Genomic DNA, 22,645 nt, shown 5'->3' with positions numbered 1-22,645 from the left:
TGAGAGATGTAAACAATTTCCAAACCACTGAAAAACAAGCAGAGCCAGCAATTTTGGCAAGGCATGAGTTATGGGAGGGTTATGTGAAATAATGTACATAAATCAGTTACGTAGTGCCTGAAACATACCAAGAATTCAAAAATGCTACATGAAAAGGTGATATTTCATAGGAATTCAGTTATCTTGTGAGGTGTAGCTATTACTGCTTCCTTGTTCTATAGGAGAGAACATGGAGGCATAAAGAGATTAAGAAAATGTTTGAAGGTCACACAGCTAGTAAGTTGCAGAAATTGTGTTCCTAACTACTGTCACATTTCCTCTCCAATGCTATGCTGAAATAGAAGTAGAAAATTCTGTAAAAACAAAACAAAACAAAACAAAACAAAAAAACCCCACAAAATTCTGAAAAGGGGAATTAAATAGTTAGCTGTGAGTAGTTTAAGGGAAAGTTTGGAAAACAATTCTATAGTGCATGATCAATAAATTAGTTATTTCAGTCCATTTAATTTCCACCAAATTTCCTGCTTTTGTATGACATAATGTAGGTTTTTGTTAATATCATAATCCTACAGACTATAGTAACTAAATATAGTTTATTTATTTATTTACTTATTTTGAGACGGAGTTTCGCTCTTGTTGCCCAGGCTGGACTGCAATGGCACAATCTCGGCTCACAGCAACCTCCGCTGCCTGGGGGAGTTCAAGCCATTCTCCTGCCTCAGCCTCCCAAGTAGCTGGGATTACAGACGCCTGCCACCACGCCCGGCTAATTTTTTATATTTTTAGTAAAGACAGGGTTTCACCATGTTGGCAAGGATGGTCTTGATCTCTTGACCTCGTGATTTGCCCACCTTGGCCTCCCAAAGTGCTGGGATTACAGGTGTGAGCCACCGCGCCCGGCATAGTATGAACTTTTTTTGCAAAGTTGATTGTAGTCTGAAACATTCACTATCTATATGTGGTTACTAAAGTTTCCATGAAATTAATTAAAATTAAATAAAATTAAATGTTTAGCTCCTCAGTCCAACTAGCCACATTTCAAGTGCTCAATAGCCGATGTGGCATTACTTGGGACATTGCAGATTTACACCATTCTCATCATCCCAGAAGGTTCAGATGGAGATTGCTGGTCTAGAATTGTATATTTTTCCAATATAATTTATGGAACGGTAGACTCATATTTATATTCTGTTGTTCTAAAATGAAGAGGCAGCCATAGCACTTGCTGTGTTAATCCTCACTCAACAAATTTAATAGTTTGTAGGAGTGTCAGATTTTATAGTCACAGAATCTCAAAGCCTTGAAAAACAAAGTTGAGTTCAACTATGTTCTTACTCATTTTCTGCCTGCAGGATTGGTCTATTTCTCATAAAGGAGTGTTGAAATCTCCAATTATAAAAGTGAATTTATTTGTTTCTTCTTTTAGTTCTATCAGTGTTTGTCTGAAGTATTTTGATGTTCAATTATTAGGTGCATGCAGGTAAGGATTGCTAGGTCTTCTTGAATAATTCTCTGTGTCTTTAATCATGTCATTGATGCACTGCTATTGTCTTCAGGGATCCAGCAGGTCATGAAAATTATTTGATACGCAGACCACTATATTACTTAGTTTACAAGCTAAGAGTAAATATTGCTGAAAAGAATTTGAACTTTTGGTTAATTCCTTATATTTGTAAATGTATGCTAAATCACAATATTATTGATTTTATGATGTGGCACAATGAAGAAGTAAGCTGTTGGTCTTGTTTCTATAGCTATAAAATTATGTTGCTTGGTTTATCCTAGTGTTTTACAGATTCTTGCAGCAAATTCTACCAAGCAAAAATAGAAAACCTTGACTTTGTTAATGATACAGAGACTTGCAGAAGACACATAAATGCCTGGGTTGCTGATAAGACTGAAGGTGAAAATATATCGTTATTCTATTTCAATAATATTTTAACAGTTTTATAGTTAGTTTCTTTACAAAATTGTCAAATATAAAAGGAGTGATTTTTTCTCTAATTATGCAAATCTTAAAAATTTGCTTCTGAAATATTGCCAATGGATAGAAATTTTCTCTAGCTTTATCCCCACTCTTACCAAGTATCTGATGTTTCTCAATATTCAGTACGTTTCTTCCAGAACAATCTACATTTCAATTGACTTCTTTTCTGGTTAGTACTAAGTAGGTTTTATTTTCATTAATAATAATAAAATTTCCTTCTTCTTAATTTAAACTGTTCTTTACACTTGCTACAACTGCTCACTTTTTTGACAATTCTTTGTTTCTTTCTTTATGCCATAGTCACCAATTATTCCTTTCTACCTAATCTATTATCAGTTCATCCTCTGCCTATAAATATCTGCTTGTTTGTTTTATGCACTCTTTTCAAGTTGTGGAATTCTTCTTCCTAGAGCTTATATTCAATTTCAACTGTTTGTTGCAGTGTTGTTACTATGGTTGTTTTAAGGACAAGCATCCCTTTACATGGTTATATTTCATGACACCATGAACTGCTTTCATGCATAGTTGCCTTCTCAAAGAGACCACACAATCTGAATATCCCTCCTGATACAAGCATCAAGGAATACATTTAGGTAAATGGTTCTTTAACTCTTCTTTACAGGTAAAATTACAGAGGTGCTGCCTCGAGGTTCAGTTGATTCATGGACTAAGCTGATTCTCGTGAATGCCATCTACTTCAAAGGAAACTGGGATCATTCATTTGAGAAATACAAAACTAGGGAAATGCCTTTTAAAATCAGCAAGGTGAGTATTTTGCACTATCAAAGGTGATTTTAGAAACTGTCCTATTGGCTTTAACACCTGCAAGAAGCTTAACTTCAATAACTTTGACTGGACATGACCCTTCGTTAGTTCAGCAGCTGGACTCCCCTCCAAACCTTGAGACTTTTCTCCTTCCCTTTATCTCTGTTTGGTGTCTCAACCAACGTGGTTACATACTCCCAGGCCTCTGGTCCAGCACCCTATCTCATCTCATCTATACTGGGTACTATCTATACCACAAATCTGAGCGTACAGAGTATACAGCCACTGGCTTCCCAAAGCTTGTGAGATAAAGTTCAAACTCCATGGTATGATGTGATCCTTTATGATCCGGATCCTGCCTGTTTCTCTATCTTCATTTCCCTTTGTACCTTCATGCTCCTTTCTTTCTGCCAGCGTTCCCTCCGAGATGCCTTTCTTGCCAATGCACCTCCTCCCCAAGCTGTCTCCTCCTCTAAGCTGTCACAGTGACCCCTGCCTGTCTCCCTGGTGGCATTGGAGTGGCTGAATCAGGTGTCTTCTTTTCCTGCTCTGCTTGTTGCTGTTTGAGTGTAGAGAATGCTACAAGTGCCTAATACACACATGTACTCAGTAAGTACTGAACCAATGAATTATGTTTAGTCTTTTTTTAATAATAAAGATATTAAACAAGCACAAATTTTTGCTTAAAACCAAGTGAGCAAAAACACATACACAGGGCAGACAGAGTTTAGCTACCTCCAATTTTGAATATATTATTTGCAGAAGGCTCTTTATCTTTCTCTAAATCGTGTTTATTCTTTCTTGTTTAACTCTAGAAATGTTTGGACATACACAAAAGTAGACAGAATATGTTAATTAAGGTAATTACCGATCATTGACCATTAGTTAAATCTTTCAGGCCAATGTAAGTCAAAGTCTTCAGTTTCTCAAGAAATGTATATTTTTTCTAGCTTTATTTTGAAATGAACTGTCATATTTTCTCCTGGCAAAATATTTCTCTCCTTGAAATTTATTTTAATAAGATGTATGTTAGGATATCATTGAAAACCCTGCTCATAGTGTTTACACTCCTGAAGTTCATCTCCCTTAACAGGAAGTCTGGAGGTGGTCAGAGGCCAGGGCTGATGTGGGATGTTGGTGAAACTTCCAGGGACCAAACCTCTCTATTTCCGCTATGTCATTTTTAGAACATTACCTATTTCCTCATGGTCTCATGATAGATCAGGCATTAAGCCCACAACACAGGCAAGAAGTTAGAAGAACATATACCCACTAATGGGATGGCTGGGTCAAATGGTATTTCTAGTTCTGGATCCTTGAGGAATCGCCACGCTGTCTTCCACAATGGTTGAACTAGTTTACAGTTCCACCAACATTGTAAAAGTGTTCCTATTTCTCCACATCCTCTCCAGCACCTGTTGTTTCCTGACTTTTTAATGATTGCCATTCTAACTGGTGTGAGATGGTATCTCATTGTGGTTTTGATTTGCATTTCTCTGATGGCTAGTGATGATAAGCATTTTTTCATGTGTCTGTTGGCTGCATAAATGTCTTCTTTTGAGACGTGTCTATTCATATTCTTTGCCCACTTTTTGATGGGGTTGTTTGTTTTTTTTCTTGTAAATTTGATTGAGTTCTGTGTAGGTTCTGGATCTTAGCCCTTTGTCAGATGACAAGATAGAAAAAATTTCTCCCATTTTGTGGGTTGCCTGTTCACTCTGATGGTAGTTTCTTTTGCTGTGCAGAAGCTCTTTAGTTTAATTAGATCCCATTTGTCAATTTTGGCTTTTGTTGTCATTGCTTTTGGTGTTTTAGACATGAAGTCCTTGCCCATGCCTATGTCCTGAGTGGTATTGCCTAGGTTTCTTCTAGGGTTTTTATGGTTTTAGGTCTAACATTTAAGTCTCTAATCCATCTTGAATTAATTTTTGTATAAGGTGCAAGGAAGGGATCCAGTTTCAACTTTCTGCTTATGGCTAGCCAGTTTTCCCAGCACCATTTATTAAATAGGGAATCCTTTCCCCATTTCTTGTTTTTGTCAGAGATCAGATGGTTGTAGATGTGTGGTATTATTTCTGAGGCTCTGTTCTGTTCCATTGGTCTATATCTCTGTTTTGGTACCAGTACCATGCTGTTTTGATTACTGTAGCTTTGTAGTATAGTTTGAAGTCAGATAGAGTGATGCCTTCAGTTTTGTTCTTTTGGCTTAGGATTGTCTTGGCAATGTGAACTCTTTTTTGGTTCCATATGAACTTTAAAGTAGTTTTTTCCAATTCTGTGAAGAAAGTCATTGGTAGCTTAATGGGGATGGCATTGAATCTATAAATTACCTTAGGCAGTATGGCCATTTTCACGATATTGATTCTTCCTATCCATGAGCATGGAATGTTCTTCCATTTGTTTGTGTCCTCTTTTATTTAATTGAGCAGTGGTTTGTAGTTCTCCTTGAAGAGGTCCTTCACATCCCTTGTAAGCTGAATTCCTAGGTATTTTATTCTATTTGAAGCAATTGTGAATGGGAGTTCACTCATGATTTGGCTCTCCATTTGTCTGTTTGCTATAAAGACACATGGACAAGTATGTTTATTGTGGCACTATTTGCAATAGCAAAGACTTGGAACCAACCCAAATGTCCATCAATGACAGACTGGATTAAGAAAATGTGGCACATATACACCATGGAATATTATGCATAAAAAAGGATGCGTTCATGTCCTTTGTAGGGACATGGATGCAGGTGGAAACCATCATTCTCAGCAAACTATTGCAAGAACAGAAAACCAAACACTACATGTTCTCACTCATAGGTGGGAACTGAACAATGAGAACACTTGGACACAGGAAGGGGAACATCACACACCGGGGCCTGTTGTGGGGTGGGGGGAGGTGGGAGGGATAGCATTAGGAGATATACCTAATGTAAATGACAAGTTAATGGGTGCAGCACACCAACATGGCACATGTATACATATGTAACAAACCTGCACGTTGTGCACATGTACCCTAGAACATAAAGTATGATAATAATAAAGAAGTTAGAAGAACACAAGGGGTGGTGCAAAAGTCTTCTCCTCCTGAGGCTCTACCATTTTACTCATAAAAGGAAACTTTTTCTATATTTCACTGGCCAGAATTGTTTTACGCTTTAAGGAGGTGCATAATTATATCTTCCATTCTAGCCTCTATACTAGAGAAAGGCAATATAAAGTAGTTGCAATGGGTGTAAGAACACCAACCTATTTGGTTCCTCAAAGAGCACAGATTTTGATTTGACATTACTTCTTTCATTTTAATTCTAGTTAGTACTTCTCTTCCTAAATAAAACAAAACATCTACACAAATGCATATTTACTAAATAATTCAGTTAATATAGAAGACCAAGAATGGATCCTTTTCTATTGCAAGGCTAGAGGTTTGGAGGTGAAGAGAGGAATTCTCTAGGCCAGGAGTTGGCAAACTATGGACCATGGTCAAATCTAGCCCACCACCTATTTTTATGCATATAATTTTATTCAAACAACCATGTTCCTATGTTTACATATTGTCTCTGGTTATTTTAATCCCACAACAGCAGAGTTAAGCATAGATTGGGGGTCCTGAATCTGAAAATCTGAAATCTGAAATGCTCCAAAATCTGAAACTCTTTGAATACCATCATGATGCACAATTTACCAGGATTTTGGCTTTTGCTCTGAGTCAGAAGGGTTTTCAGTTGAGGAGTGATGTGACTTAAGTTTTAAGAGTCCCTCAGACTACTGTACTGAGCATAACCACAAGGAGGATAAGAGCAGAAACAGGGCACCCAGGGCTAGGATGATAGCAGTGAAGGCAGCACAGGTTAGATTTTGGTTACATTTTACAAACAGGGCTGATATAATTTGCTAATGGGTCAGATCTGTAGTGTGAGAGAAAGACAGGAGTCAAGGTTAACCCCAGGGCTTTTGAAAACTGGAAGGATGGCGTCCCTGTGAACTGAGATGGGGAAGAAAATAGATGGCACAGACCTGGAAGGGAATGGTGGAACCCAGAGTTACATGTTAGACTGGAGGTTTATTTTATATGTTCAGATGCAGATGTTGAGTAGGCAGCAAAATGAAATGTCTGAACTACTGGGGTGAGCTCCAGGCCAGAGGTGCAAATTTGGGTTTCCTATTTAGATTCATGACACTCAATGAAATTATAGGGGAGAAAAGAAATCTTTTTCTTTGATCTTCCCAGGTTCTCTGGCTGGGGCCCTAATAAATTAGAATAACATAAGACAATTAACAAGAGAAAAACAAACAGAAACTTATTAACATGTGCATCCCGCATACCCATGGGAGAACTCAGTGATGAGTAACTCAAGTGGGTGGTTAGAATTGGTGGTGTATTTACCTAACTTACTAGGGGAAAGGGAGGGGAAGGAACGGCACTTAGGGAAAAAGACATGACTTTGGGGAAAGAGAAATGGATCCTTCAGAGTAGAATAGATGGCAGATGTAACAGTCAAGTGACAATGTCTGGCTGGGTGTGTGCAGAGTTCTCATCTTTAAGAAAATTAAGGTTGTTCCCAAGGAATTAACCTATGACAATTGAGTTCTTTTGAGGCCTTTGGGAGGCTCTGCTTTTAAGTAGTTAAGATATTTCGGGAACTCAAGTGCCTTCAGCTCAAAATAATTCTTAAGCCAAAGTGGTGTATTTTGGGGTGGCATATCCTGATTCCCTTCAAGATCACCAAGAGAAAGTAAGGTAAGGATTGAGCCATGGGAACCCCAGCGGTTGGAGATCGAGGTAATGAACATGACCCAGTAAAGGCAGGGGCTAATACAAGGTTCTAGAGACCAAGGGAAGAAAGCATTACCGCAGACAGACACTTGCCAACTCTGTTGATTATGTCCAATATTCAACTCTTGTGCTTCAACTTAAATGGTTAACTGTTTTCATTATAGAACAAAGGAAAACCTGTGCAAATGATGTCTCAAAAATCTACTTTTAAAATTACCTATGCAAAAGAAATATTCACCGAAATTCTGGTGCTTCCCTATGTTGGAAAGGAGCTGAATATGATCATCATGCTTCCAGATGAAAACACTGATTTGGAAACGGTAATGAGTGTTCAAAGTATGCATTGTATCATAGTAAAGGCTTTCAGATGATGCCTTTTAGGAAAAAACTTTGAAAATGTGCTTTGATCAGTGTTTCCTTGACATATTTGGCCATATGCCCTTTTCTGTTTTTATGGTTACATTCAGTGGGATGGTTTCTAAGTGTTGAACACCTTTTAGAAAATACTCTCATCCCAGAAAGGACTCAGGCTGGGGACAAACCAGGTCAGAGTTCAAGGTCCTGCTTTACAATTTAGAAATGTGTGCTTTCTTAGCTTTTCCTCTCCATGAAAACTGATGTCAGTACTTCTCTGTGAGGGTTATTGTAGGCTAAAGGGGATTGCCTATACAAGGCATTTGTTTCGATGCACAGAATATGACATTGACTAATATTAGTAGTCTTCTCTCCAGCCTTGCCCAATAGTTGTGAGTCTTCCCCTCAGAAAGCAGTCATTGGGGAAGAGCTGCTGTGACTCTATGCATCACCAAAGGATCTTGTTAAAATGTAGATTTGGGTTTAGTAGGACCGGGGTGGAGCCTGAGATACGGCATTTCCACCAAGCTTCCAGGTGATGCCGAGGCCACTGGGCCATGGAGCATACTGAGTACCAAGTTTGTAGAGAGTCAATGAAGACTTTTAGCAGGGCAGTAATTGGCTTTTTAAAGAAAGCTAATCCTTATGGCTGCAACGGACAAATTGGAAGGAGCGAGAATGGAGGAGACATATCAGAAAGCAGGCGCTGTGGCATTTCAAACAAGACATGACAAGGGCCTGAATGAAGGCAGCAGCAACAAAGGTGGAGGAAAGGCCGAAAGGCCTAGAGGTTTTGGAAGTTAAATGAACAGAAAATGGTGATGGATTCATTAAAAGGGAGTTTGGGTGAAAGTGGAGACAAGTCTGAGATGCCCTACATCAACATGCTTTTGTTAAGATACAACAACCAACTTTATTTATTTATTTTTTTGAGACAGAGTCTCGCTTTCTCTCTGAGACTGGAGTGCAGTGGCGCGATCTCGGCTCACTGCAACCTCCGCCTCCCGGGTTCATGCCATTCTCCTGCCTCAGCCTCCCGAGTAGCTGGGACTACAGGCGCCCGCCACCACGCCCGGCTAATTTTTTGTATTTTCAGTACAGACGGGGTTTCACCCTGTTAGCCAGGATGGTCTCGATCTCCTGACCTCGTGATCCGCCTGCCTCGGCCTCCCAAAGTGCCAGGATTACAGGCGTGAACCACCGCACCAGGCCAACGACCAACTTTAAAGAGGACAGTCATTCTCTTACAAATGTACTCCAGGTTGTAAGTGTCTGCCTCAGGGAAAAGGTTTGGCAGTTTCTGGAATTTAGGAATCAAAGCATTGAAATATAAAGTCATCTCCTACCTGAATGGTTCAGCATTCACGTGCTCTCTTCCATATGTATGCTGTCCAGTATAGTAGCCACTAGCCACTTGGGATGATGTACACTTATATCAACGAAAATTAAATTTACAAAACAGGCCTTTCTTGCACTATCCATATTTCAAGTGCTCAGTGGCCATATTAGGCTCATGGCTAGCACATTAGGCAGCTCAACTGGAGAGTGTTAACATCATAGAAAACAGTCCCATTGGACAACACTGACCTAGATGTTTAAATCTCCAACTCTCTTGTTTTAGGTGGAGAAAGAACTTTCTTATGAGAGATTCATAGAATGGACAAACCCAGACAAGATGCATGAACGAGAGATGGAAGTTTTCCTTCCTAGATTTAAACTAGAGGAAACTTACAACATGGAGGATGTCCTTCGCAGTATGGGCATGGTCGATGCCTTTGAACAGAACAGGGCAGACTTCACAGGAATGTCGTCTAAGAAGGATCTGTACTTGTCCAAGGTCACGCACAAGTCCTTTGTGGAGGTCAATGAGGAAGGTACAGAAGCAGCAGCTGCTACTGCTTGCAGGATAGTTCGCCAGGGCTTCCGAATCATCCCCACATTCCGTGCAGACCATCCCTTCCTTTTCTTTATCCAGCACAGCAAAACCAATGGTATTCTCTTCTGTGGCCGGTTTTCCTCTCCATAAGGAAATAGTAGTCATTGGATATAGTCCTTCTCTTTTCTCTAACTGATCTACTTTTCCTGTATGCTTTACAGTATGCCTGCAACTCAAAGTGACATTACTATTATTGTGGTGAAAAATGAGGTATTGGGAACCTGATTTTGAAATTCCTTGTTCAGAATGCTTGTGTGTGTTTGCATATTACATTTTTTCTAGGCCCTGAACTTGACATCCCCCAAGGATGTTGTGGTGACTTTGGCAGTGGTATTCCTAAACATTTACCCAAATGACTCCCCTTAAAATAAAGTGTCTCCCCATCCTCACTATTCTCCCACATTCCAACTGTCAGAGCTAAGTCCTGTGTCTTTACTTTGTGCAAGGTGTCACCCACATGTTCAGCTGTGCTGTTCTTCTTACAAGCACAAGATAGATGTAAATGTTACTTCTTCTCTGCTCAATAGTATTGACATAGGAACCCATTTTTAAAGGGAGAATAGAGAGTGAAATGGAGATGAGGGAGGAGGTGTGGTGAGCAGGCCTCAGATTCTCAGAAGTGTCCTCTATTCCAGAAGGTTGCCAGCTCTTCAGAAGCCATTACAGAGGGTGAGAGAGCAGTTAACTCAGACCATGAGAATTCAGTCCAATTTCCCGGGTATTTTTGTTTTAATCATAGTTTGCATTCATAGCAATTGGTGGGTTACAACCTTTTCAAATGTGGAAGTATCCCATTTCCCTGAAAATTTAAAACTGCTACAAAGAGGAAGAGGTGATTGTATATGTTCTATTACAGTAATGTAGTTTGAGACAGCTTCATGGGTAGACATTGCATGTCTTCCTATTTTATTTCAAATATTTACTGAAAAGGCAGGTAAGCTGTCTGTAGCCATTTGTGTTACAGGCTTGAAATGCAACTGCTGTTGACAAAATTCAACAGCCCTTTATGCTAAAAACTCTCAATAAATTCGATATTGATGGAACGTATCTCAAAATAATAAGAGCTATTTATGACAAACCCACTACCAATATCATACTGAATGGGCAAAAACTGGAAGCATTCCCTTTGAAAACTGGCACAAGACAGGGATGCCCCCTCTCATCACTCCTATTCAACATATTATTGGAAGTTCTGGCCAGGACAATCAGGCAAGAGAAAGAAATAAAGCTTATTCAAATAGGAAGAGAGGAAGTCAAATTGTCTCTGTTTGCATCGCTTCTCGGCCTTTTGGCTAAGATCAAGTGTGTGTCTCTGTTTGCAGATGACATGATTGTATATTTAGAAAACTCCATTGTCTTAGCCCCAAATCTCCTTAAGCTGATAAGCAACCTCAGCACAATCTCAGGATACAAAGTCAGTGTGCAGAAATCACAAGCATTTGTATCACCAATAATAGACAAACAGGGAGCCAAATCATGAGTGAACTCCCATTTGCAATTGCTACAAAGAGAATAAAATATCTAGGAATACAACTTACAAGTAATGTGAAGGACCTCTTCAAGGAGAACTACAAACCACTGCTGAAGGAAATAAGAGAAGACACAAACAAATGGAAAAACATTCCATGCTTATGGAAAGGAAGAATCAATATTGTGAAAGTGGCTATACTGCCCAGAGTAATTTATAGATTCAATGCTATCCCCATCAAGCTGCCAGCAACTTTCTTCACAGAATTAGAAAAAAACTACTTTAATGTTCATATGGAACCAAAAAAGAGCCCACACTGTCAAGACAATCCTAAGCAAAAAGAACAAAGCTGGAGGCATCATGTTACCTGACTTCAAACTATACTACAAGGCTACAGTAAACAAAACAGCATGGTACTGGTACCAAAACAGAGATGTAGACCAATGGAACAGAATAGAGGCCTCAGAAATAACACTACACATCTACATCCATCTTGTCTTTGACAAACCTGACAAAAACAAGCACTAGGGAAAGGATTCCCTATTTAATAAATGATGTTGGGAAAACTGGCTAGCCATATGCAGAAAACTGAAACTGGACCCCTTCCTTACACCTTATGCAAAAACTAACTCAAGATGTATTAAAGTATTAAACATAAGACCTAAAACCATAAAAATCCCAAAAGAAAACCTAGGCATTACCATTCAGGACATAGGCATGGGCAAAGACTTCATGAATAAAACACCAAAAGAAATGGCAACAAAAGCCAAAATTGGCAAATGGGATCCAGCTTCAGCAAGCAAAAGAAACTATTATCAGAGTGAACAGGCAATCTACAGAATGGGAGAAAAATTTAGGCAATCTATCCATCTGACAAAGGGCTAATATCCAGACTCTACAAAGAACTTAAACAAATTTACAAGAAAAAAAAAACCCATAAAAAAGTGGGTGAAAGATATGAACAGACATTTCTCAAAAGAAGATATTTATGTGGCCAACAAACATACGAAAAAAAGTTCATCATCACTGGTCATTAGAGAAATGCAAATCGAAACCACAATGAGATACCATCTCACGTCAGTTGGAATGGCAATCATTAAAAAGTCAGGAAACAACAGGTGCTAGAGAGGATGTGGAGAAATAGGAACTCTTTTACACTGTTGGTAGGAGTATAAATTAGTTCAACCATTGTGGAAGACAGTGTGGCGATTCCTCAAGGATCTATTACCAGAAATACCATATGAGCCAACAATCCCATTACTGGGTATGTACCCAAAAGAATAAAAATCATTCTACTGTAAAAACACATGCACATGTATGATTATTGTGGCACTGTTCACAATGGCAAAGACTTGGAACCAACCCAAATGCCCATCAATGATAGACTGGATAAAGAAAATGTGGCACATATACACCATGGAATACTATGCAGTTCATGTCCTTTGCAGGGACATGGATGAAGCTGGAAGCCATCATTCTCAGCAAACTAACACAAGAACAGAAAACCAAACGCCGCATGTTGTCACTCATAAGTGGGAGTTGAACAATAAGAACACATGGACACAGGGAGGGGAACATCGCACACCTGGGCCTGTCACGGAGGTGGGGGCCTAGCGGAGGGTAGCATTAGGATAAATACCTAATGTAGATGACGGATTGATGGGTGCAGCAAACCACCATGGCACGTGTATACCTATGTAACAAACCTGCACGTTCTGCACATGTACCCCAGAACTTAAAGTATAATAATGAACATTAATTTAAAAATAATCAATTAATTAATTAAAAAATAAAATATACAATCTGATACATTTGGATCTATGTATTATACATATACACACCTGTAAAAGCAATCTAGATAATGAACATATCCATCACTCCAAAGTATCTCCTTCTCCTTTATACTGCCTCTCACCCACCTCTCTCTGCCCTGTCCTCAGTTCCATGTTCCATGCAACTACTGATGTACCTTATATCACTACAGATCAGTTTGCATGTTCTTGAAATTTATGTAAATAAAATCATATATATAAAAGTAAAGAAAGTGTGTTTTAAAAAAATATTTGAGATATTGAGCATAACTATGGGATAAGACTTCAAAAAAGTGAAGGGGTTAAAGATGAAGGAGTGCAGGTAAATATTTGCTTAACTAATTTCGTTTAGTGAGTTAAACAATAGATTCAATCACAGATCATTTAATCCACTAGTTTCCATATTTTACTCACCTGAGGTTAGAGTTTACTATTTAGACACTTAACATTTCTTGGCTTACTGGACAATGTGAGTCACCTCTCCAGAAAAATTCATGGCATTGAATGGATAAATTTAAAAAGTAGAAACTTTGTTTTAAAAACTCTAAAATCAGTCAGCACAGCTTCTGCTTTAGAACATCAGAAAAAGAAGAGTAAATTAAACCCAACTAAGCAGAACAAAATAAATAATAAAAATGGGGGCAGAAATGAATGAAATCCAGAGAGAAAAATCAATGAAAACAAATGCTAATTATTTTAAAAGATCAATGAATTGATGTGACAGTAGCCAGGTTAAACAAAAAGAAAAGCCTAAATTACTAATATCAGAAATGAAAGTGGTGACATGCTAAAAAATCCCATGTACAATAAAAAAATCATAAAAGAATACTCGGGACAGCTCTGTGCCCACAAATTTGATAAACTACCTGACATGGATCAATTTCTTGAAAGACACAATCCGCCAAAAGTCACACAACAGGAAATAGAACATTTGAATAGGCCTATATCTACTAAAAAATTTAATCAATAATTAATAGCCCTTTAAAACAATCACCAGACCTAGATGGACTCACTAGTGAATTCTAAAAAAATAAAAATAAATAAGAAAACATTTACACCAACTCTCTAAGTCTCTTTCAGAAGACAGAAGCAGAAGAACTACTTTCTAATTCATTCTCTATGGCTGGAATTACTCTGATAACAAAACCAGACAAAGAAATGAGAAGAAAAGAAACTTAATGACCAGTATCTTTCATTAGTATAGGTGTAAAATCCTGAGCAACATATTCACAAACGATATCCAACTATGTGTAAAATAGTTGGATTATACATTGTGACTAAGTAAGATTGATTGCAGGTGTACAAGGCTACTTCAACATTTGAAAATCAAATAAAGGAATCCATCACATCAACAGGTGAAAACAGAAAAAATCCTCAAAAAATTACTAGCGACTCCAATTCAACAATACATTAAAAAGATCACTCACCACGATCAAGTGAGATTCACCAGGGTATGTATGTTTCAATATACACAAATCAATACATGCGATACATTACATTAACAGAACCAACAACAAAAACTACACGATCATTTCAATAAATGCCGAGAAAGTATTCAGTAAAATTCCACATCGCTTTATGATAAAAATCCTTAACACATTGGGTATAGAAGGAATATACCTCAAAATAATAAAAACCAAAATGAAAAACCCACTGCTAATATATTGAACGGGGAAAAGTTGAAAACCTTTCCTATAAGATCTGCAACAAGACAAGGATGCCCAGTTTCGCCCCCTTTATTCAGTCTCTGACTGGAAGTCCTGGCCGGGGCAATTAGGCAAGAAAAAGAAACAAAGGACACCCAGACTGCAAAGGAAGAAATAAAATTAGCTTTGCTCACCAATGGCATAATCTTATAATCGGAAAAACCAAGAGACTCCCCTCAAAAACTGCGAGAACTAATAAATGAATCAGTAAGGTTGCAGAATACAAAATGGATATAAGATATCAGTAAGATTTCTATACATGAACAGTGAACAATCTGAAAAATCAAGAAAGAAATCCCACTTACAATACCTATAAGAAATATAATGTATAAAATACCTAGTATCAATTTAATCAAAGAAGTGAAAGACTTCTACAAGGACAACTATAAAACACTGATGAGAAAAACGTAAAGAGGACACACAGAAAATGGACACATATTCATGCTCACAGGTTGGAATAATTAATGTTAAAATTACAACGCCACCCAAACAATTTACAGAGTCAGTGCAATCCCTATCAAAATACCAATGTCATTCTTCACAGAAATAGAAGAAAAAAAAAAAAATCCTACAATCTGTATGGAACCACGAAAAACCCCAAATGGCCAAAGCGCATTATCGCTTCTTGACTGAAAACTCCCAGGCAGTTGCGGTTTTTACCCGCACAGAAATTGGCCGCTTCTTATAAGTACCGCGCGCTAACCGATTGCGCCACCTGGCTAACACGGTGAAACCCCGTCTCTACTAAAAATGCAAAAAATTAGCCGGGCGAGGCGGCGGGCGCCTGTAGTCCCAGCTACTCGGGAGGCTGAGGCAGGAGAATGGTGTGAACCCGGGAGGCGGAGCTTGCAGTGAGCCGAGATCGCGCCATTGCACTCCAGCCCGGGCGACTAAGCGAGACTCTGTCTCAAAAAAAAAAAAAAAAAAAAAAAAAAAAGAGATTGGCCGCTTCGCGCACATCAGGAAATCCCGCGGCTTGCGGGACCCGCCCCGCCCTCCTGCCCAGGCGCCCGCTGGGTGGTTCCTGGCTGGGCCCGACTCCGCCCGCCTCGCCACTCACTAGAAACTGATACCCCGCGCCGCTCCGACAGCTCTATTCCCGCCTCTCCGACCAGGTCTCACCTCGCTCCTGGGCAGCTGCGCGGAGAACTGGGGTAGGTGTCTGGCTTTCGGAGCGGTTCCCACACGCGGGATTCCCATTATCTGCTGAGCCCAGGAATAGGGCTGGAACCCGCGACAGGGAAGCCCAGTGAAGTGCTCAGCGCGCCTGTTGTCCAGACCTTTCCCTGGGGCTGTCCTTCTTCACTTGGTCTCTGGCGGGGCCTCCCTAAGGGCAGGGACTTGGCTGCACCTGGCTGTCTGCCCTGTGGGTCCAGGCACGCGGAGGAGACGCTAGGGCGAATGGGCGAGGAGCTGGGGGGTGAAAGTCCTGCCTGGGCCCACGCCTCCTGTCGGAGCTGGAGGTAGGTGCAGACAAAATGAGGCCTCCCACCCTGGTGAAGTTTCCGCTGGGCGCTGGAGGGGGCTGTGAGGCCTGGGACCTCCCGGAATAACAAGAGCAACAGTATTTATTTGTCGGTGCCCAAACTCAAATGCTCTCAGTATTCAGAATTTGTACTTGGCATTCCCCCTCCTTTAAAAGAAACCAGGAGAGGCGTTGATGGTATGTTTTTGGACTGGAAAAAAATCAAAATGAGGAAGATACTGTTGCCAGAAAGCAAGAATGTTCGGACAGTGTAAAAAGAAAGTAACCAATTTAAAGAGATTCCCAGTAGGTAAGTAGAGAGGATTTACTCAAGAACGAAAACCAGCATGTGTTAATTGAAATACATGTTACTACAAAGCCAAGAAAGAGTCCTTGAGTAAATTCAGATAAAACAAGTAAGATGGGCCGGGCGCGGTAGCTCACGCCTGTAATCCCAGCACTTTGAGAGGCTGAGGGGGGCGGATCACGAGGTCAGGAGTTCGAGACCAGCCTGGCCAATATGGTGAAACTTAGTCTCTACTGAAAATACAAAAATTAGCCGGGCGTGATGACGTGGGGTAGTCCCAGCTACTCAGGAGGCTGAGGCAGAAGAATCGCTTGAACCTGGGAGGCAGAGGTTGCAGTGAGCCAAGATTACACCACTGCACTCCAGCCTGGGGGACAAAGCGAGACTCCGTCTCAAAAAAAAAAAAAAGAGTAAGATGAGTTTAAAGGAAGCAGGACATAATTTCAATAATGTTTACAAGAAATGCTGTGTGATGCGTGTGATGATTCATATACGCCTCTGTGTAGGAATTGTGACTATAGGCACATAGGTTGACAGGCACAGTGGTTATAAACCAACCTGAAGGCCTAAGTATTAAACCAGGAGACCTTGAAAGCCAACTTGTGTGATAGAACTCTGTGTTATGCAAACCAGATGCACGAAAACCTCAAATAGTATTTCATTTCAAGGAAAGGCATTTGGCAAAAAAAAAAAAAAAAAGGAAATTTAATGGTCGTCTTTGCGAAATCCCAGTATAGGACCAAACCATAAAATGGTCCTTACATTTATTTGGCTTTAAAAATATTGTTTGGCTATAAAAATAAATAGCAGTATGACCTGAAAAGTAGCAGTGTCAGGTCAGTCAGACCCCATGTCCTAATCATCAATCTGGCAGCCCCATCCTATTGTTTTTGTGAATAGGAGATGGTCTGTTATTAATTTAACCCCAGAAAAGTATTAAAATAAGCATTACCGTCACCCTAGGAAATATAAAAAGATAGAGTGAAGATAAAGTGAATAAAACCCACAGTATTACTAGTGGTGTGCTAGAAATAAGTTTTATAATCACTGTTGTACAGTTGTGTGTATTTTAAAACATGTTTGAAAGTCTTAGGAGAATTTAGTTTACCAGATTTATAAGTGTTGATTTATTCAGTTTATTATTGTACAAATGCTTATATTAATGATATTGTTGTTAACTTCGTAAGTTTGTTCTTTAAAGTGATTACAACTTTAAAACATCTGATACATAAAGCTTTATCATCAATGCTTAAATGTTTAAAATAACCTATTTGCTGTATTAGCAGTGTGCTTTAAAGTTTAAGGAAAACAATTTGTTTACCAAATTAACAAGAAATTAATTGATCATTGACTAAATAAGGTATAATAGCAGAAAAAGTTGTTCTCTATGAAAATTCTGCTTTGGGAATGAAAATCTTAACAGACTAAATAAACCTGCACTCACCAGCAGAGGGGAAACTGTGGGAGATGAGAAATGGGACTGGTAGATTACCCATATGTGGTCGAGCATATGAAGAAGTTACTGAAAGGGCTTGAGTGATCTGTAGAATATTTGGTGGGAGGGGAATTTGCCATAGGTTTTTAAAAAATGAAAACAAAAAAGGGGGGGAAAGCAATAGTAACATAAGGAAAAACAGACACGTAAGAAAAGAAATGCATCCATTATTCATTCATTGGCTTAGCAGTGAATACTATTTAGTCACAAGAAAGCAAACACTTGGAGAGAGGAAGTGAAGTATGGTAAGTGATAAAAGAAAATTAATTATCAGCCCTAAATTAGGAAGGCAATTTATAATGTCAAAAATTGTGGGGTTAAAAATAGTCGTATACACAATTATTTCTAAATATGAAAGTAAATACCAAGAGAAAGGGTGCACTGAGGTTTATTGTTTCTGGGGAGGTGGGAGTAGTAGGAAGACACTTACTGATTTGTGTAAGATCTTGCCTAGTATTATCTCACTTTTCAACTAAGTGCAAGTCCATTAATTTCATAAAAGCAAAATTACCAAATGACACTACAACAAATATAGGCACATTGTAGGGAAAGTAGCAAAGGATATAAATAAAATTAGAATTACCCATTATCCAGAAATATGTGATGTTCAGTGCTCCCCGTAGTCTTTTTGTCTATGAATTATACTTATGTGTAACTTTATTCTTAATTTATACTTAATATTTTCTCATGGCATTACTGTGATTTTTAATATCTCCATTTATATTCAATCATGGATGTGACAGAATCTAACTGGTTCTCTGTTGCTGGGTATTTAAATATTTTCTCTGCAGCATATACAGTGCTTCAGTAGTCATCTTCCTGCATACTGTTTTTATCAGTACTTGTGAGCTTTATCTTTAGTGAAATTCTTTAAAATGGAATTTTTTATCCTAAAGGTATAAATATTTTCATGGCATTTTCTTTTTCCTACCCTTCTATCTTCCCTGTGTTCCTTCCTTCGTTTATAAAAACATAGTTCTAAGTTACATTCTGAAAATATTGGTGTCCTAATTTACATGATCACATATGGAATATAGGAAGGAATACCTATTTTACCAGTATTGGAAATCAATAGTTTTTCTACTTACAAATTTCATGTTTTAAGCAAGTATCTTTTTTGCTTTCTGCTGCTTCTTTTATTGGAAGTCCTTATACTGTGGTGATTAAGAGGAGCCCTAGAACCACGAAGACCTGGTTTCTAATACCTGCTCCTCTGTTTGTAGTTGAGTGATCTCAGGGGAAACAGACTTAAAAAGTGAAGACTCAATTTCTTTGCTTGTAAAGTGCAGACGTTCACTCACAGCACCTACCTCATCAGCTTGTATGGATTAAATGACATCTTGTAAGAAAAGCCCCGTATAGTTTTTGTGTGTATGAAAACAAGTATCCATTTAACTGGTAATAGATAGAGTGAAAAGTAAATACACATGTAAACCTATATTAATGTAATATTGTTTAAAAATCCATTGTTTCAGGCTCACTGTCATGGATGCTCTATCGGAAGGAAATGGCACATTTGCATTAAACCTTTTGAAAAAGCTAGGGGAAAACAACTCCCCTAATCTGAAAATTTGTCCCTAATCTGAACAAGTCCCTAATCTGAAAACTTGAAATCTAAAATGCTCTAAAATCTGAAACTTTATGAGTACCATCTTGATGTATGATTTGCAAGTCATTTCAAAGAGTTTTGCTTTCACTCTGAGTCAGAGGGGTTTTCAGTGGAGGAATGATGTGACTTGTGTTTTAACAGTAGCCCTCGGGCTCCTGGGCTGAGAACAATCATGGAGAGGATAAGGGAAGAAACAAGGCAATCTCTTGGGAGTTGACTGCACCATCCAGGACTAGGATGATAGCAGTGGAGGTAGGAAGCATGGGTTAGATTTTGGTTACATTTTAAAGATGGGGCTGATATAATTATAATGGGTCAGACATGTGTTGTGAGAGAAAGACAGGAGTCAAGGTTACCTACAGGATGGTGTCCACATCAACTGAGACAGGGAAGATGAGAGATGGAGCAGATTTGGAATGGATTGTGAGGGACCCAGTGTTACATGTTAAATTGGAGGTTTCTTTTATACGTTGTATGTTCAGTTGCAGATGTCGCGTAGGCAGCAAAATTGATGAGTCTAGACTACAGGGGTGAGTTCCAGGGCAGAGGTGCAAATTTGGTTTCATATTTCAATTCAAGAGACTAAATGAAACTATAGGGGAGAAAAAAGTCTTTTTCCTCTATCTTCCTGGGATCACTGGCTAGGACCTTATAGTGTAACAAAAGAGAATTTACAAGAGAAAAGCAAACAGAAATTGATCAACCTGTGTGTCACATATACACGTTGGAGACCTCAGTTATGAGTAACTCAAATGAGTGGTTAGAATTGGTGGTGTATTTACCTAATTTAGGATGGGAAAGGGAGGGGGAAAAGGGAACTTAGCAAAAAGAAGTGACATTTTTAAGAGATAAATGGATCCTTTAGGGTAGAATGGATAGCTGATATAATAGTCGAGTCGTAATGTCTGGCTGAGTGTATACAGAGTTCTCAGCTTTGAGAAGATTAAAGTTGTTCCCAAAAAGCAAATTTATGACAAGTGAGGGCTTCTGAGTCCTTTTGGGAGGCTCTGCTTTTAGGCAGATAACATATTTCAGGAACTCAAATGCCTTCACCTCAAAATAATTCTTAAACAAAAGTAGCATATTTTGGAGTGATATATTCTGATTCTTTTGAAGTCCACCAAGAAAAGTAAAGTAAGGATTGAACCATGGACACCCCAGTGTTTGGAAACTGGCAAGGGCCAGTAAAGGCAGAGGCCAATATGGGAATCTAGAGATCAAGGGAAGAAAGTGTTTCCAAGGCAGAGAGTGGCCAGCTCTGTTGATGTATGTACAGTGTATTAATGGTTGTGTTTCAAGTTAATTTTTACCTGTGTCTTTTATAGAACAAAGAAAAACCTGTGCAAATGATGTTTAAGAAATCAACTTTTCAAATGACCTATGCAAAAGAAATATTAAACAAAATTCTGGTGCTTTCTTATGTTGGAAAGGAGCTGAATATGCTTCCAGATGAAAACACTGATTTGAAAATGGTAATGAGTATCCAAAGTATGCATTTTCTCATAGTGAATGCTCTCACAAGCTTTTAGGAAAAAAAAAACTTTGAAAATTCGGTTTTACCAATGTTTTCTTGACATATTTGGTCACATGCCTTTTTCTCTTTTTATGGTTATATCCAGCGGGATGTTATTCTAAGTGCTGAACACAATCTAGAAAATTCTTGACCTGGCGCGGTGGCTCACGCCTATAATCCCAGGGCTTTGGGAGGCCAAGGCAGGTGGATCATGAGGTCAAGAGATCGAGACAATCCTGGCCAACATGGTGAAACCCTGTCTCTACTAAAAATACAAAAAGTATCTGGGCGTGGTGACATGCACCTGTAGTCTCAACTACTAGGGAGACGGAGGCAGGGGAATCACTTGAACGCAGGAAGTGGATGTTGCAGTAAGCCGAGATCGTGCCACCGCACTCCAGCCTGGCAACAGTGCAAGACTCCATCAAATAAAAAAAAAAAAAAAAAAAAGAAAGAAAGAAGAAAAAAAGAAAAGAAAATACTCTTATTCCAGAAAAGACTCAGGTTGGGGCCAAATCAGGTCAGCCCTCAAAATCTTGCTTTACAGTTTTGACTTTTTTTTCTCTTAGCCTTTTCCTTCCTGTGGAAAATGATATCCGTACATCTCTATGAGGGTTATTGCAGGATAAAGGAGATTGCCTATGTAAGGCATTTGTTTCAATGCGCAGAGTATGACATTGACTAATATTAGTAGTCTTCACTCCAGCCTTGCCCACTAGGTGTGAGTTTTCCCTTCAGAAAGCAGTCATATGGGGAAGAGCTGTTCTGAGTCTATACATCAGCCAAGGATCTCGTTAAAATATAGATTCTGGTTTAGTAGGACTGGGATAGAGCCTGAGATGCTGCATTTCCACCAAGCTTCCAGGTGATGTTGAGGCGGCTGGCCCATGGAGCACACTGAGTAGCAAGGTGTTAGAGAGTCAGTGAAGACTTTCAGCAGGGTAGCATTTTGCTTCTCTAGAAAGCTAATCCTTACGACTGCAACAGACAAATTGAAAGAAGTAAGAATGGAGAGAGATAAGAAAGGAAGCTGCTATGACATTTTAAACAAGACACAATTAGGGCCTGAATGAAGGCAGCAGCAACAGAGGCAGAGGAAGGGCCGAAAGATGTTGGAAGTTAAAAGAACAGAAAATGGTGATGGATTCATTGGAAGGAAATTTGGGTAAAAGAGAAGATAGGTCTGAGATACCAGCATGCTTTTATTAAGATAGAACACCACACTTTAAGAGGACAGTCATTCTCCTACAAATATACTCTAAGTTGTAAGTTTCCGCACAAAGGAAAAGGTTTGACTAAGTGTCTTGAATCCAGGAATCAAGGCATTGAAATGTAAAGTCATCTCGAATGGTTTCGCATTAAGGTGCTTTCTTCCATATGTGTGCTGTCCAATATGGTAGCCACTAGCCATTTGGGATGATGTACACTTACATTAAAAAATTAAATTTACAAAACAGGCCTTTAT

At 39.0% G+C, this 22,645-nt stretch overlaps 2 protein-coding genes and 1 long non-coding RNA gene across 12 annotated transcripts in view; 2 read left to right on the top strand and 1 right to left on the bottom strand.

Annotated features, from left to right (window-relative positions):
• The window catches only part of LOC102131730 (serpin B6-like), a 28,999-nt gene extending 17,949 nt beyond the window's left edge, over positions 1–11,050 (top strand). For both annotated transcript variants that reach the window (XM_065533659.1, XM_005586507.4), the window contains exons 4-7: positions 1,786–1,903; positions 2,610–2,752; positions 7,681–7,836; positions 9,492–11,050. In XM_065533659.1, coding sequence (XP_065389731.1) covers positions 1,786–1,903; positions 2,610–2,752; positions 7,681–7,836; positions 9,492–9,896 — 822 coding nt within the window. In that variant the 3' untranslated portion in view covers positions 9,897–11,050. The remainder of the gene's footprint in view (positions 1–1,785; positions 1,904–2,609; positions 2,753–7,680; positions 7,837–9,491) is intronic.
• Positions 1–16,198, bottom strand: part of LOC135968212 (uncharacterized) — a 202,200-nt gene extending 186,002 nt beyond the window's left edge. For all 3 annotated transcript variants that reach the window (XR_012427054.1, XR_010582805.2, XR_012427053.1), the window contains exon 1: positions 15,914–16,198. This is a non-coding gene — a long non-coding RNA (uncharacterized lncRNA). The remainder of the gene's footprint in view (positions 1–15,913) is intronic.
• The window catches only part of LOC102132993 (serpin B6-like), a 46,394-nt gene continuing 39,576 nt past the window's right edge, over positions 15,828–22,645 (top strand). For 5 of the 7 annotated variants that reach the window (XM_074022211.1, XM_074022207.1, XM_074022208.1 and 2 more), the window contains exon 1: positions 15,828–15,945. The gene's annotated coding sequence lies outside the window, so the exon portion shown is untranslated. Of the gene's footprint in view, positions 15,946–19,808; positions 19,920–22,645 lie in introns of all 7 variants that reach the window. The other 2 variants (XM_074022209.1, XM_045378152.3) reach the window with 1 other exon arrangement.

The sequence above is a fragment of the Macaca fascicularis genome, chromosome 18 (assembly GCF_037993035.2).
Source record: "Macaca fascicularis isolate 582-1 chromosome 18, T2T-MFA8v1.1".
In the NCBI taxonomy this organism is placed as follows: Eukaryota; Metazoa; Chordata; class Mammalia; order Primates; family Cercopithecidae; genus Macaca; species Macaca fascicularis.
The sequence above is the reverse complement of the archived record's forward strand: the minus strand, read 5'-3'. Positions and strand labels throughout refer to the sequence as shown.